Raw genomic sequence first — 16,575 nt, 5'->3', positions numbered from 1 at the left:
TGGCCTCTGTTACACTAGACTTTCTTGTGTAATTTTTAAATAGAATGTGCACAGTATTACTCTCTACTCTTTCCAGTTTGTCTGTGTTAGTTCGTGTCCAAGCATCTCAAACCGTGATAGCATATTGAAGTATCGATCGTATAACGGAAATATAGAGTGATCTTTTGCTTTGACTGGCAATTGTATTGTGTTTGGTTTCATACAACATAGAACCCGAGATGATATAGTAGCAATATGATCAATGTGACGTGTCCAAGATAAATCAGGGGTGAAAAACACTACCAAATATATAAATTCTGACACAATGAACAGTTGCGTACCATTAATATTGTAATTAGACTGAAAGTATCTTATTTTCTTTTTAGAGAAACACATGTGCACTGTTTTTTTATGTTAAGGCTCTTATGCCATGTTGAACACCACTGTGTAATCCTGTGAATATCACCTTGCAATGTTGCACAATTGATTAAATATTAATAACACTGTACAATGCGCAGTTACCTGCGAACATGCGCACAGAAGAGTTAGTATTATCAACGATGTCATTCACATAAATCAAAAAGAGCAGTGGGTGAAGCACCAATCCTTCTGGTACTCCTAACGTCCCGCCAACCTCACCCGATTTCTCTCCGTTTATAAGAACCCTCAGACGTCTAACCTGCAATAATTTTTTATCCAGTTAATTACTGTATTGTCAAGACCACACCATGGGAACTTCCCTATTAAGGAATCATGCTGCACAAATATCAAACACTTTCTTGAAATCAAGACGTGTACACTGAATCGTTCTGATTTTATCCAGTGCACTTGTCAAAGTGTAAGTGCGTTAAAGATTATCCGTAAAAAAATGGCGCTGAGAATTCAAAAATATGTTCACCGCGAAACCAATTTTCGGGTAGAAATAAAAATAGAAAAGCTACGCTGATAACTATGGGCTCATTCCCCTAGTCGCTCTGATAGTAGCAGATATTCGTCACTGGAATCCCAGACTGCTTTCCCAGAATTTTATTAACTTGAAGATGAATACTCCTGAAGAACAGATTGCCAGTTCACGATTCGGCATGTCAGACAATACAGTGACGTTGCATTAAAGAATACTGCGTCATGACAATATTGTGCCTGGCCTCTTGAACGTTTAATAAAACAATTGACTTACAGCACGCTGTGATGTTCAGTCGCCTTCTATGCTGTTAATCGGCGCCTGAGTGAGTGTCGTAACGACAAAATATTTGGTTTTCGCATGATCACCCATGTCATGATGTCAGGACCCATATACATCGCATGGGAAGCGAAAATCAAGACTGACTTACAAAAGAACTGCCATGGTAAATTACTTGGGGCTCTCTGATACGCGCCAGTTCATTCTTCAGGGTTTCAAAATTTAAGTGCTTCACTTAAAGCAATAAATAAGCATTCGGAAATGTCATAACAGTACTTCTTCAAAAACTTAGGAAGCAATTAGTTTCAGTTCTTACGCTACAGTAGCCCTTATGCTGTTCATGCTGCACGATGAGAGCCGGTACTTGTTTGTGCCGCCATCTTCATAGCTCATGAGAAATCCAGCTTTCCACGGGCACTGCTTGGACACCATCGGGTCATGTCGGGCTCCGAGCCTGTGTGACAAAATTTGCGAAATTTTGGTTGCACGCCCAGAGGAGGTTGTGGGAACGCAGGCGTTGTTGAGCACTTACAAGTGGGCAACCTCATGAGCCATTGCGAAGACGCCCTGGTAGGATAGAGCAACGTCCTCGCCCATAGCCACTCTACGATTTGTACAGACCCCAGCGACGTTTGCGAGTCCTGAAAGGATGTGACTAACTCAGTTTGTTTTACTTTCTCATGCGTGTTTTCCGAACGCAAATTAGAATGCTACAAATAGAATCCGAGTTTCTCCGACTCCAGACTCCGCCTTGTGAGTGAGTAAATTTCTGCTCATTGTTTCATTGGGCATCACTCTAGCCGTCTGTAGTACGTACGTTTCGAAGAGAGCACATGGTTAGTCTCTGATAGTGTAGTATACGTGCAACTTTGCCTATTTTGTCTGTGTGTTGCTAACCACGAGCAGAAATAGTTGGTAGAATTTGTCAAAGGTGGGTCAATTATCGCTCATTCATGGCTAAAAATTGGCAGTGCAAAGAAGAGGAAGAATTTTATTTATTCACTCACGAAAATAAAATCACAGTAACAAGATATACAGAAGGATGTCCCAAAGCTCAAGGCTGTAGGGGGACCTCCTGTTCTAATTAGAAAGATCAAAACAAGTTAGGTTACAGCAAACGTAGCAAAGCTTTGAAGTTGTCTACAAATAATAACACATGACAGCAAAGGAACCGAAACATTATATGATAGTACACAGAATTGCGTTTTGAACAAATAAAAGTAATCAAGGCTATAAAGCAATGGAGGGTACACGAAAATTTCAACAAAACTAAAAAGTGCTATATGCACTCCAAACTAGAAGAAATATTTTCAAACCAACCACCTATATACGCAGATGAAAAGTGAAAAGGCTAAAAAAAGTATTTTGAAATAGTAACTATTGCGAAAATACACATGCTTTGATGAAGTCAGAGTATGACCCAATCAGTTGAAAGCGGGTAAAGAATATTATTCAAAAGATTAGTTCATAGGAAGATAGACATTTGATGTGGCCAATATTTTGACGAGAAGACTGACGATGACAAGTGCTCTTGTGGAAACGTGGGCCGCTGTCTCAGACATCTCTTGTTCGATTACTGTCGACCAATATAAGATATGTAAGAAAGTTCAGCAACGTGATAAAACGAAAACTGTTATTTCAATGTATAATCTAGTCAAGTACGGTTAATCTTGTTGCTCTTGCAATGAAACTTCGGCTCATGGAATGAGTGCCCATTTCAAAACTCGTAGTGTACTTTCTCTATATTTTGTGAGTTCCCTTGAGTTCCAATTTTCAACCAATTCCAATTTTCTCAATAGATTAGATTGCAACTCAGAGCGCAGACGCTAACAACCCTTACCTGCTATGCCCTTCTCGAGAGATCCTGTCTTAAGGCTGGACATGTCTCGACTGCGAAAAATGAGAGAAATGACCCAGAAACGTGAAGAAAGTAGCGTTGCATGAATTGCTTATAGATTATGCGAGGAGTGAAAGTCACCAGTACGGTGTGTAAATGTCTTTCTTCGGTGAATATGCCTTTGCGCACATTTGCGTAGACTCCACTAAACTAATACAAGCTGACACTCACTTGAACTCGTAAACGGATGACTCAGATCTATGGGTAGCTCTAAATCAGTGTCCTTCTGTGTGAGTTTGCAGACCCGTGATATGCGCGGCCTCTTCAGAGTAAAAAGCAAGCAAAAAAACTGTCTGCCATCATTACTAACTTGGTTATATTTGGTTTATCCATCACGGGCACACCTAGTTGGACTCACATTAGACTAAGATCCACACTCATTCGACAATCGCCAAGGCTTACTCAAACCTACGAGTTTCTTTGAGTTTGTGTGAGCCTGAGTGAGATTGTAGTCTTAAGATCATGCGCTACCTTGTTATTGTTTAGAAAAATACGGAAAAAAAATATTTGCTGTTGTTACTTACTTGGTTATAAGGTATATCAAGTCTGGGTTTCCTGGAACGTTGCCTTCCTTGTAATATTGTTCCAATTTATCAAGCGTTTCATACGCCTCTAAGGTACCTACAATGAGACTGGCGAATACGTCCGCCTGCCATTGATAAGGCTTGCTTTAGATATTGTCTGTGCACATGAGAACAAATGCTCTCTTGCTGACAATACGCAAAAAAAAGGAAACTATAACTTAAGCCTCTGCAATGTAAGAGTAATGCGCACCCGGGCTCCTCTTGCTGGAATATTTTTTTTTCCAAATTTATCGATATATTAAACAAATTAAACATGCAGTAGTAAAAAGGCCAAAGTTGATTCATAGTAAGGTTGATACAGCGCAACAGAAGACAAGAACAAAAGAAGGAATGAAACAACGACACGGCGCTGTGGGACGGAGTTTCATTCCTTCTTTTGTCCTTGTCTTGTGTGGCGCTGTAACAAACGTTACTATGAATCCCAACTAACTGGTCCAACTTGCCGTTTTGACAAAGTTGACTCATTGTGCTTTTTTGTTTAAAACAAGGAACGATAACGCGACCAAGAATTATCACTGCGTACACAACCTCATGCAAATTTTGCTGTTTTGTATGACTTACCTTACTCATTGTTACTCCAACAAGCTTGAATTTAATGGCAGGCATCGTCATCTCTAGATATCTTAGGCCAACCTGCAAGTAATGCGTTCGGAAGCTGTTAATGCAACAGGGGAAAAAAACGACCAAAAGATAAGCTGCTCCAGGTTGCTGATATGATTTGTAGTGAGCGCTTACTGAGCGCGTGTGCGGTATCTTTCCATATCTCAAACCTACGAGAACAGTACACTCGAAGCAAATGCCCATCACTGAACTTACGACGAAAAACAACGTGAGAACAGTGCACGCCTGACAACAGCTGTCGTTTTGCTGCGTGTAGCCAACGTGGTGCAAGGCAACCCGGAGCCATCACACCACGCCACACAAACGACGAGCAGTACAGCACGTAACTCAGTCGCTCGTTTCTTTTTTTGTGTGTGGTTCATGGCCGCTGAGTGTTAAGCGTAACATCAACTTAGCAGCAGAAGCATGCGTGCAGACGTACAGCAGCTGCCCCCATGGCGGTGCGCAAACTGAGAGCACTAATGAGACATGCTATAATGAGGCATGCTGTACAAAAATTTATCTGAACCCGATGCATCGACTGAGTGACTGTGGCGTTGTGCGGTATAGCAAGAGGTTGTGGGTTCTATACTCAGCCACGGCGGCCGTATCACGGTGGTGGCGGAACCCAAGAGCGCGAGGGTACCTTGCTTCCAGTGCCTCGAAATTAGCCCCAGGAGGTTAAAAATAACGCAGAACCATCCAAGTAAAACAGTTTTCCTCATAAGCTACTGTATAATTTTGGCTAGGTAAATCTATTGTTATGATTTGTATTTTTTTTACTGAAATGAATATTAGGAGAGGTTGGCGCCTTTATGCTGGCACCGGCTACTCCTTGTCACTTGGCAAAGGAAACAAATTTGCGGAAAAAGGGAGAATAGCGACACGAAATATGGCACTTAGTAGAACACTGGATGAATAAAAAATATACAGTCCAACAGTACATGAGTCGCAAAGTTCTGTGCATTAGTTCAGTCTACGTACGCATATATAAAGTAAGAGATTTAGAACAGTCGTAACACACAACGCATGTAATGCACTGCAAGTACAGAACAGAATTATACATATTGCATAAAAGTTGCGATCGCCACATAAGCCATTTATGAATCGCGACCAACGTGATTCATAATTGGTTTATGTGGCGATCGCAACTTTTATGATTTGTATTGGTTCTGTCAACCAGATGGCAGGTACTAATAGAAATTACAGGATAAAAATTGATACGAAGAGTCAAAAAGAACCGAATACGTCAAAAGAAGGAATAAGGATGTGGGGAAGCAGGATTTAAATTGTATTTGTCATTTACATTAATAACCTTAAGTCGTTTAACCCAAATAAGCAGAAATGCCACAAGAACACAGAAAAGCTGAAACTCCAGAAAGAGAGGAACCAAATCTCACCGCGTTTAGCATGATTCCCAAATAAGTGATCAATTCCATTTTAGATTTAAAATGTTCGCTGTGCGCTTCGTCAGATATTATGTGAACTTCAACCACAAATCTTGACACTGGTCGTCTGGTGGTCGTTGTAGATGTCGCAGCCTGGAAGACTAAAATGAGCCAGAATTAAATGTTTGTGACTGTGACTTTCTTATGCTGATTGAGTGCTTTGTTGTGAACCTTGTCCGTTCACGTCCCATGCAATGCACGCACAACCGACGTCACTTTGTGTTCTGAAATATGGATCCTTGAGACATATCCCACGTTAGGTTGTTTCATGAATTCGCACACACTATGACAAAGTTGCAAGGCAGCAGTGAATTCCGTCTTTATTCAGTAAGTTGCCAGAACGTGTGTTTTAACTCGAGGCCCGTATAGGGAAGTACGCAATGCTTTGTATGACTTGGAAAAGTGTTAAGCTATTAGGTAAATCTATGTCAAATAATTAATCCCTTTATAGCATACTTTATGGTTAAATAGAAATAATGATAATATGAGTACTATTGTTATTACATAAATCTCTGGAGCAAGGTGGTTTGCCAACTTTAACCGACATTTCATAACTGTTCATCTTTATCCTACAGTAGTTTTGTTTTCCTGCCTTAGATGTCTACTTTCTGGAAACCGTATAGCTCTAATGACAGGCGGGGGTACCTCTGCAGCCATGCCTTAAGTAACAACGTAGGGTTGAACACTTTCACAGGCTGGGAGTACAAACTGCTCGGAAAATTAAAACGTTTCCGTGGGACCCTCGCGCTGTGTACCGTTGCGGCTTAGGGCGGCGTTAGGGCGAGTAATTCACTAAGCCCATCGACGGCTACGCCAGGTTGTAGAAATGAAGGAAAAATGGTTTGTTGGCTTAGTTAAAGGGAAGCTGAAACACTTTTCGAAAAAAAATGAGTTCTCTGCGGCATTCTACAGTTTTGAGTCCCCTGAACACGAATATCTCGTTCAAAAAGGGCGGAAACAAGCGCAAGCGGCTGTTTTTTCATGAAAACGCGCACCAGCGCCTCAGGGTATCGCGCGAACGCCGCTCTTGCCCGTGATTGGTCGGAGCCGCTGTGACGTCAATGGCGGCAGTCGCCGGTCGGCGCCGCCGTTTCAGAGCGTAGCACGCTGTTCTGTTCGGGCTTCATAGCTGAGTTGTAAGCATTATGGAACGTTCTCGCTGTCTCGGACAGCTTGTAATTTCGCCGTACATGTTCGAACCGACAGCCGATACGGAAAACGATGGCGGCAACGGCGGCAACGACGATGTTGAGTGTGCCAAAAGCGAGAGCGATGTGTGCACCTTCTCGCGCGTTGGAAATCTTACACTCTTAAAACGGTTGCACCCTTTGGGGTGTATATTTGTCCCACAACAATAATCGTCATCTGCCTTGCTTGCGTTTCCTTTCCTGAAAACTGGGCGCTCGCTACTTTCCTGTCGAGAATGCTGCGTCACACTGATAAGGCGCATGCCGTTCGTGACTGGAAAGTATCGGGCGCGCAGCGTTAAAGAAAGGAAACGCGGGCAGCACGGATGACGATTATTGTTGTGCGACAAGATACGCCCCAAGGGGTGTAAATTTATCTAAGAGTGTAGCTGTTATGTATGCTTTTTTTTTTCATGTAGCTGCACGTTCCAATGACGGGAGAAAAAATGCGCTAAAGTGTCACTGGGTACTTGCTGCTGGAAGAATGCCGAAGCACTAACTTCTCATTAGATTGTAAACACGGGTACAGTTCCGCGATGTCAAGCACCCTGCCGCTGCTTGTCTAAAGTCCCGTGGTTTTCTGAGCGTTGATACACGATCGCGAACATAAGTGCCGCGTTTCAAAGCGCGCACATGCAGTGCTGCGAGGTACAGTCATGGAAGTTGCTTATCATACACATCCAGATCGAGATGGTCAAGGGGATTATATGTGCAGTGTTCAGAATATGGTTCGACGACTTTGCGATTGTGGCTCGATCAAGAATCGGTATGCGCGCTCCATGCTAGTGTTGACATAAAGATATTAGGCAGTTTTAGCACTGCCGTGTGGTAAACATGATAACTGCAACCGTACGTCGAATGTCACTAGGCAAGCCTATACTCCATTTCATACCTCAGGTGCAACGCTGTGGAAGCTACGCACGAAGACCGGTCACCAAAATTTATTACTGGGCGCGTTTCCGTCTATGGTTCGCAGCGTGACAGCGGCGTTTGCTAGCGCGTGAAGCTGCCGCGACGGGCTGCAATTAAAGAATGCCGAAAAGAAAATTGATTTAAAAGAACGTGTTAGCAGCCGTATAAGTACACGGATTGTTTCTATGGGTAAATTCTTTTTTTTTCATTCAGAACTGAGCTTATATATGAAAAGTTTTCTCAAAAATCGGGTCAAGAAACACCGAACTTTTTCTAAGTGCGAACGCAGCCACTGCAAGAAGTATCTCAAGCTTCCACAGCGTTGCATCTGATGTATGAAACGGAGTATAGCAACGCTAGCAACAACGCGTTTCCGCATTTGTCGTAAGGCTATCCGGCTATCGCGGAAATGGTCCGAGCACAGCACAGTTGATTTCGTCGGCACGAACTTATCTCTCCTCACCGCACTGCGCTGCAAGCTTCTTGTCCTTCGGGAACCTGTGAAACACCACATCGTCTCGCCCGCCTGTGTTCGCGCAGCCGAATGCTGCACAGAACGAGGGCATGTTGGGCGCCCTTGGCTGTAGGCACTCACGCAGCACAGAAGGAAAGCACAGTTTACGAAAATCGCAAAACAAACGTGAGCGGCGGCGGCGGCAAATCTCTCGTAGCGTCGTTCAGTAAAGCGCAGGACGGAAAGAGGCATGCCAGCGCATGCCAGCACGCCGGTCCGGCAGCTCGGTCCCCGCCAGTGACGTCACTCTCGCCGGTTCTCTCCTCTGGCAACCACCTCACCCGGCGCTCCGGGAAGCGATGGGGGCCTGTCCGCGGGGGTGATTTAGAAAGCGATTTCCGCCCCTTATATTAAAAAAACGAAGAAAAAAAATTTCGGAACCGTAAATTATTAGGTCTGTTCTTCCAAATCCCAGCAATTCATGGGAATTGAAAACCGTTTCAGCTTCCCTTTAAACGCCTTCAGTTACGGAAGCCCACTCCATGTGGGAGCAAGTTAAACGTCCGAGTGCACACTAGAACCGCCTGTCCACTGCACCTCATCTAGTCATTTTACATTGTTTTGTAGTTTGGTGATTTGTATTGATTTGATTTGTTGACTATAGTATTGTATTGGTACATTATATAACTCCATGTATAAGTGTATCTTTTCACAGAAATGTATTTTTTGCCACTCCCCTCTGTAATGCTTCAGCCCTATGGGTACAATAAATAAATAAGTAAATAAATAAATAAATAAATAAATAAATAAATAAACATTTCCACAACATCGATGTCGGTGCACGACATTAACAGTGCTGCAAGATCGAAGATCCCTCTAATCTGTCATTATCAATCTTCTCTTCTTCCCTTTCTCCTTTTACTCCTTGTGCAAAGACGCAGGCTAGAGCAGACTAGCGCGGACCGACTTCTATGCCTTTCATTCCATATCTCTCACTCTCTTCGATTGTAGCCAGTTTAGCGGAGAGTCGACTCGCGAGCATGCTCAATAGATTTTCTTCACGCAAGGAATAGATTACTAGAATGATCACGTGTGAGCATGCGCTGCATTGAAGCATTCCCAATACAGTCCGTGCACATTACACTTTCTAACCCTGTAATATTTACAGAATTATTAACGATGAGCGTGAAATTTGCATTGTTTTGGTGCGAAGTGCACGAAGCAAATGCATATATATGGAACTACCAGAGAGCATGGAAAACATTCAGCAAAACATTCCCGTTACGATCAGCCCATGCGCCATCGGCTAGAACTGCAAAACACTTAGATGACTGGTATTAAGCAATACACAATCGCTATTTCGATACAATACAAAAAACCCATGCCATTTGGCTTACAATAAAGCATTTTTTTTCAGATATGACGGTGCTATTTGTTGTACAGCTGGATCCATTTCTTGCACCACACAATTTGAAGCATCCCTCGTAAGATTTTTGCTCTTATCGGAACGATTATTTCACGTGAGTGCTCTGAGTAAGTCGCCAGAATGTTAAATGCTTGAATGATTGGCTGTTGTCTACCAGCGCGACAGGCAGATGCCTTGGTTACGCTGTTGCTGGATATCGTAATCAATAAAGTGTCACAGCTATAAGCACTCAGAGCTACTTTAGCCTGCTGGCCGATTTGTATGCCCTCTTAATACAAGCGCGCTCACCAAATTTGTCAATGGCGAATATTAGCAAGGATAACTCGAGAAACATCTGTATTTAAGCTGTAACATGTGCTCTCCAAGGAAAGTTGTAAGAACTGTAACAATCGCATTTAAGCTGTAACATGTGCTCTCTCCATAAGGAAAGCACTACAGGCGTGAAACTAACCGTGATGTATTCCAGGAAGAACCACTTGAGGCCTCGGATATGCCGATTGCGTCCGTGCTGAATAACAAAATGGGGTGAAGTTTATAAATATGAACGAACGGATACACAGCTGCGTCAGTCAGTATATTTTTTAATTATAACTATAGGGAAATCAAAGACGTACTCCCCCTGACACAACGAAACAGAAAATTTTCCGGACAGCTAATGTTCGCATGTTAATTTTGTTCCCTATTTATATTTGCCAAAATGTTTCCATTGTTCTTTAACAATCTCTGTAAGCACTTTTTTCTTATTCTATGCCACTTTTGACAATTATTTTAAAATGAATGCACCCGCAACCATCCGTAGAAGGAAATTAGGCCAAACCTTATTCGCATGTGTTTTGTTTTCCTCATACCGCATCATCTTCAGCAATCAATAGTATTTAGGCAGAAAAAGCTTAATCAAAAATATAATCCATCAGTGCTTACAGGATGTAAGCAACTGCTTCTTAATCAGTTTTTGCCTGACGGCGGCAGGAAGCTAGCCTTAAGACACGTCCTCCTTCCGCCACCCCACTGCAATCTTAGACGAAATAAAAAAAATAAATGCAGATCCAATGCGCAAAACAGAATTTATGTGAAGCGAAGCTTTAGTAAAGAAGTTAATGAAATGCTGTACAACTAATGGTAATATGTACAATTTTGTTTACTTTCATACTATGCAAGGTGTAAATGTCATCCAATGTTTATGTTGTTGCGTGAATGAAGTTATGGTCGCTTCGTTCTCATACAGTTTTTATCTTCATTCACTGCGTCGCTCACAAACTATGCCTAAATGCAAATGCCAATTCAGGCAAATGCACAGTGCGAGATCTATAGGTAATGATGCGACGAGGACTAAGGTGGAGTATGAAGCCTGTCGAGGGAAGAATGGTGATGATATTTAGTTTTATTCGGCCTTTCGCTATGTGCGACTGGGTGTGTTACCATTCTTGGCCAATCATCCAGAATGTGTATGGCCCACTGGGACACAAGCGATCCCCATTCCTTAAGTGTTGTTGATACGTCACGTGCTTTTCTGTGCATACACCTATGGCAAATTAGAAATCACTGATTACCACACATCAAAGCACAGAAACGTAGACTTTAGACACCCGACACGTGAGCACGACTTTGGAGAAACTGATGGAAATCCGGTAAAAGAAAGCGGAAGTGATTACGTCACTAATGAATTCACGCACAGGAAGATGGCATATTTAACCAGCTAATTAATGGAAAACAGTTGCCTGGAACAGACTGATCATCTGCCTAGAGGAGTGGATGTGAAGTCACACCCTGCTTTCTCGCTACTCCTCTCTAGAGAGCGTAGTCAGCTAGGGAGCGTAGCTCCCTAGCTAGCTCGCTAGGGGGCTACGCTCCACCAGCTGGCGCGCGCTGCGCTTTCTCCTCGCCCGCGTCTCGTGCCAGGGGAAAGACGTTCACTCGCTTAAAGTAATGAACACCAGCGTCGAGGTGCGAATGCCACTGAGAGCCACCTGAGTGAAAGATTCGGGTCGCCTACCATTTTTCTTAAAGCGCAGCTTTCTTTGCCTCTTCCTTCGACTTTCCCACTGTTGCTGTTGCTGCTGTAGGCTGCTGCTGTCGCACACCGCGTCGGGGGGTGGTTCAGAGCTTGTATTTAGATGACGGGCGTGAGTAAGAGAGGAAAGGCGACGGGAGAAACTCGTTTTCACACCACCGGCCACGCCAAATGTGCACAATACCCTGTGGAGCTCCCTTGCCGTCGCCACATTAGCCGCTTGACAGCTGTAATTATCCGTGGCTCCCCTCAGAAGCATTGCAGAAACTGCAGCACTTCCCTTTTTACTAACGTGCGAGGCCAGAGGTGAAGCAGATAGAGCTGTAGAGAGGAGAAGAGGAGAAGGACAGGGAGAAGAAGCAGCTCCCATACAAGAGAGGGGGGAGATGGCGTTAGAGGGCAACGCAACCCCACCACTATACCACAGCGGTTGCGGCGACGCAGGATAAGCTTAAGTTCAAGGTACGGTATGGTACGTTGCTGCTATTTCTGAAAAATAAACGCCATGCAAATAAGTCAAGCGGGCAACTCATGCAAGGCGCGTAGAAGCAGAGCCGCATTAATTAAAGCGCACCGCAGGGCCCAGGAGACACTACGGAAGCCGTCGATCGTCAAACCAACACTTCTGTGCCCGCCGAGTCAGCTTGGCGGCTATGGCATTGCTAGAGGTCGTGGATTTGATACCAATCGTGGCAGCCTCATTTCGACGAGGACGAAATAGAAAACGCATGTGCACCTGGATTTTGGGACACGTTCAAGGACATCACGGTGTCAAAATTAATCCGGAGTCGGCCTCTACGACGTGCCTCATATTCCGAATGTGGTTTTGGCACGTACAGCCGCATAATCGAATTAAAGTTTAATACTTCTGCCACAATGTGATGTGCCATGTGAGGCAACGACAACGCTCAACCCTCTCACAGTTATGAAATATGGCGCACAACAACGCCTCAAGCAAACACCTCCCTTTTGTGTTCTGTATACTATGCAGACAAAGGGCTGCGGTGCACGCAAAGTAACATTTAGCGTCAGCTCACCACTCTCGTGTTAGCATAAACGTTGAAGAAATTAAGATTTAGCGGTCAACATCGTCACAAATCATCGTCTATCAAGGCATCCAGCACGCAAGGCTTCGCTTACATAGATGCGCACAGTTGGTGGGATCTGCATAATTTTTTTTATTTACGTACCCATATACTCATTTATTTATTTACAGTAATGCATCTATTTAGATAAAAGTCAAGCAGGTGGGCATTAGGTCTGGGTTGATCGAACATTTCCTCTTCTTCAAAAGATTCTGACAGCGAAATCAAAATAGACAACCGACGATAGGCTTCTATCATGGTAAGAAACTTTGTCGCCTTTGGGACGGGCATGTGTCCTTATGAGAAAAAGATTTTAACCTTAATTGGTAATTTAGTTTTTGTTACGCTGGCGTCTTACCATGTGTCTGCGGGTAATACCGCGAGTATGCACCCATCTTCGCCAACTCCTCGCCTATTTCTTGTACTTCATATATACTGTGAAGCATGTGACCTTGCGCCGAACGCTCTCCTTCGGGTATTGGCTTGATTCTGAGCTTTCTATTCACTATACCTTCCTACCAAAAGGAAGCAACAACAATGAGCACAAATATAATGGCTTGTTCCAGCTCAAATTCAATCACAGTAGCAACAGACCATGCTAACTGTTGCAAAAAGCACACCATTTACGCAGGCGAAGATCAAAATAATGCTTTATGAAAGGACTGTGTTCTTAAACAATATAACTGATAAATATTTTCGATTATTGTTGTTAACATTCCCGCATTGCTAATATTGGTAGCCATTTTCCAGGATTCGGTAGCAGCAAACGGTAACATAATTTTCTAACAATACATCATTTCTACGCACTGCATGGACGATATCAAAGCGTTATCAAATCAATCTAAAAGACAGTTTACAGATAATACGTCATTTTTATTATTTACATTGTATTATTATTATGCAATTATGCAGTAGAAGGTATTAAGTACAATTATTATACATTATTTCTGAGCTAATACTATTATTTATTTGTAATTTACCTAACACCCGCCATGGTTGCTTAGTGGCTATGGTGTTAGGCTGTTAATCACGACCTCGCGGGATCAAATCCCGGCTACGGCGGCCGCATTTCGATGGGGGCTAAATGCGAAAACACCCGTGCGGTACTTAGATTTAGGTGCACGCCAAAGAACCTCAGGTGGTCCAAATTGTTCCGGAGTCCCCCACTGCAGCATGCCTTATAATCAGATCGTGGTTTTGGGACGTAAAACCCCATAATTTGAAAATTATTTAAACGTTCGTGTTACTTACGTTACGTTCGTGTCTTAGGCTTAATAATACATACGACGCCTAAAGTGTTCATAGCTGTTTATTTTGCACAAAACAACATAGCAGCAGTCCAAAACAAAATACGACTTGATAAATTTTGTTAAGTTTAAAAGGCAAAATGAAGCACGGAACAGTACGTTTTTTTTTCGAATACATAACGGATGAATGCCACCATTGCTTCCCGTTGGCGTTTTACGCGTTTTGAATGTTAAAGCATACAAGTTTTATGCTCGATAACTTACAACGTGAAGAGCTCCATCTAAATGTTGCACCAGGAGGGATGATCGCTCATTGATGTCGTGATGCAGCTTCTCTTGAATAGAACTTGTGTTGACCTGTCGAAGTTAGCTGATATTTCTTAGGCAGAAGTCACTTCGAAAATCCCCTTGGAAGCACATACATATATTCAACTATAATATGTACAGGACGTATATGTCAGCAATACGTGGAGGTGTGCAAAACATCTTTAGAACGTCACAACAAAAAGCCCGAATGGCAGCACTGATCAAGTTGTTTAGCACAATTGACCATGAGTAGATAGTTTGCCTTTTGCTTGGCTGCAACCTTTCCGGCAGCATTTTACTTCCTAGAAATGATTAAGCGTTGTTGCAAGCAATTTTAGCACATAAGCACGCGTGGAAAGTAAGAAACGTTCAACCATATTAATGAGCGAAAAAAGTGAAACACTATCTGCAGCATTCAAACGTACTATCATCCATTCGGGTCAGTAATAATTAAACAATTGTCTTAATTTTTTATTTATATAATTAGAAAAGAGAGTCGGGATAGTTGGGGCTTATTACAGACTTCAGACAAGATCGACCAGCGCGAGAAAGACAACGGACGACAGCAAGAAGCACACAAGACAGAACGCTAGCATTCTGTCCTGTGCGCATTTTGCTCTCGTCCGTTGTCCTTTTCGCGCTAGTTAGTGTTGCAACAAGTACGTATTTACAGAAAAAAGACTTTTTCTTCTGAAAGCTAGGGTCGCATTAATAAAATTGCAGCAGAACCTGTGGAGGCTTAAACTATGGTAATTATTTAAAACGAATCTTTATCCGTGAACTGACAGAGGCATATGCAAACGGTACATAACACAGCAAATCAGCAAAGTGGGAAATTCTGACAGAAGGACGACACATGGGGCTGAAGGTTCAGACAGAGATGCCTCTGAAGGTGACAACACGTGTCCCTCACAAATCACTTATATCTGACATTTCTAAATTATCAAGTAACTTCAGAACGCGACAACTAGAGCTGCAAATTCTCAGTTATACCAGATTACATCATTTATGCTATTTCAAATTGTTAGCAGTACTCCCACTCACTGCGAAAAACATGGCAAACACAGCACACTTGTTAGAATCAACGTTAAGCGAACATTGAAACGTCGATGGAAACGCTGCAACTGAATGGCATGGAAACACAGCTTCCCCCAGAGAGCGCCAGTTTTCTCTGTTTTTCGCCAGCCGAACCTATTATTTCCCTATGTCACCACACCACTTAATCCTCTACCACCCCGGACAGCGTTTCACTTCCCCCCTTAGCCGTCACTAGTTACTCTCACACACGCCGGCTGTCTCTTCGGCGCGTTTCTTGATCTACCCCACTCCTCTCGTTCATATTGAGAGAAATATCGGATCCCAATTGACGCCTTTTTATTACCGTATGCTTATGCAACTAAAGACAAGAGGTGTCGCTACAATTTCTACCTGTGAGACCTTTTTGTTTCTGCATAAAATCTCCTATATATATTTGCAACTAATGCAACAATCAAATTGAATCTAACATAATTAAATATTAGATATCATCGCCGCGTCCTTCCTACTTAACCACACGGCCGTACTCTTGTGCTTTTATGTTAAGCATGGCTTGTTATATTCCATCACTCACTGCACATTTCTTCATTTATTTTCACGTTTCCGTCTTTTCCTCCAAGTTTTTTTGCGCCGATTGGTTAGCATCGTAAGAGCACAATTTTGCGTCTTTTACGAATATTTGTAAACTGCCGTTTAGGAATAGAAAGCGCGTCTCATACGCGTTCGAACATAGTATTACTTGTCCGGATATTTTCTCCTCCCTATCCGGATCTCTGATCGCGATCAAGGAACCCACATATTTTAGCATGCTTTAAGGTAACAAATGAGTTGCAACCTCACGGCCTTTACTTTTCTTTCTTTTTCACTGCTTCAAGAGGCCGCTACCATTCGTGAACGCTTGTTTTTTTCGGGAGACTAGTGAACTTAACATTTCTTTTCCGCATATTTGTTTTCAATCAGTAGCAGTAGCTTTTCTGCATCACCCAATGCTTTCACGAACATGCAGGAAACAGTTACTGTTTCTTTACTTACTGTTTCAATTTCATGTCCTTTTCGGGTGGCGGTAACGAACATCAGGCTTTCTGCCAATGCTTCACTTTTTTCAAGGTTCAGAGTAATATCGTCGTTAAGCCGAAGAACGAGATTGCTTGTAGTCGACCGCTCCTCCACAACTGTAGGGTACACGAAATATTCCTTTCCTGCATTCGTGTTTTAATGTGGAGA

The 16,575-nt window shown here is 42.9% G+C and overlaps 2 protein-coding genes across 3 annotated transcripts in view; one reads left to right on the top strand and one right to left on the bottom strand.

Annotated features, from left to right (window-relative positions):
- The window catches only part of LOC139050657 (venom metalloproteinase antarease TserMP_A-like), a 265,847-nt gene that overhangs the window by 113,319 nt on the left and 135,953 nt on the right, over positions 1 to 16,575 (top strand). The gene's annotated exons all lie outside the window — the stretch shown is intronic.
- Positions 1 to 16,575, bottom strand: part of LOC139050658 (venom metalloproteinase antarease-like TtrivMP_A) — a 31,339-nt gene that overhangs the window by 14,592 nt on the left and 172 nt on the right. For both annotated transcript variants that reach the window (XM_070527249.1, XM_070527250.1), the window contains exons 2-11: positions 16,384 to 16,550; positions 14,275 to 14,367; positions 13,122 to 13,278; positions 10,119 to 10,175; positions 5,641 to 5,789; positions 4,202 to 4,273; positions 3,581 to 3,705; positions 3,000 to 3,049; positions 1,692 to 1,800; positions 1,476 to 1,613 (exon numbers count right to left, since the gene is read on the bottom strand). In XM_070527249.1, coding sequence (XP_070383350.1) covers positions 1,476 to 1,613; positions 1,692 to 1,800; positions 3,000 to 3,049; positions 3,581 to 3,705; positions 4,202 to 4,273; positions 5,641 to 5,789; positions 10,119 to 10,175; positions 13,122 to 13,278; positions 14,275 to 14,367; positions 16,384 to 16,550 — 1,117 coding nt within the window. The remainder of the gene's footprint in view (positions 1 to 1,475; positions 1,614 to 1,691; positions 1,801 to 2,999; positions 3,050 to 3,580; positions 3,706 to 4,201; positions 4,274 to 5,640; positions 5,790 to 10,118; positions 10,176 to 13,121; positions 13,279 to 14,274; positions 14,368 to 16,383; positions 16,551 to 16,575) is intronic.

Source organism: Dermacentor albipictus, chromosome 10, assembly GCF_038994185.2.
Source record: "Dermacentor albipictus isolate Rhodes 1998 colony chromosome 10, USDA_Dalb.pri_finalv2, whole genome shotgun sequence".
Taxonomy (NCBI): domain Eukaryota; kingdom Metazoa; phylum Arthropoda; class Arachnida; order Ixodida; family Ixodidae; genus Dermacentor; species Dermacentor albipictus.
Note: the sequence above shows the minus strand (reverse complement) of the source record. Positions and strands in the feature narration are given on the sequence as shown.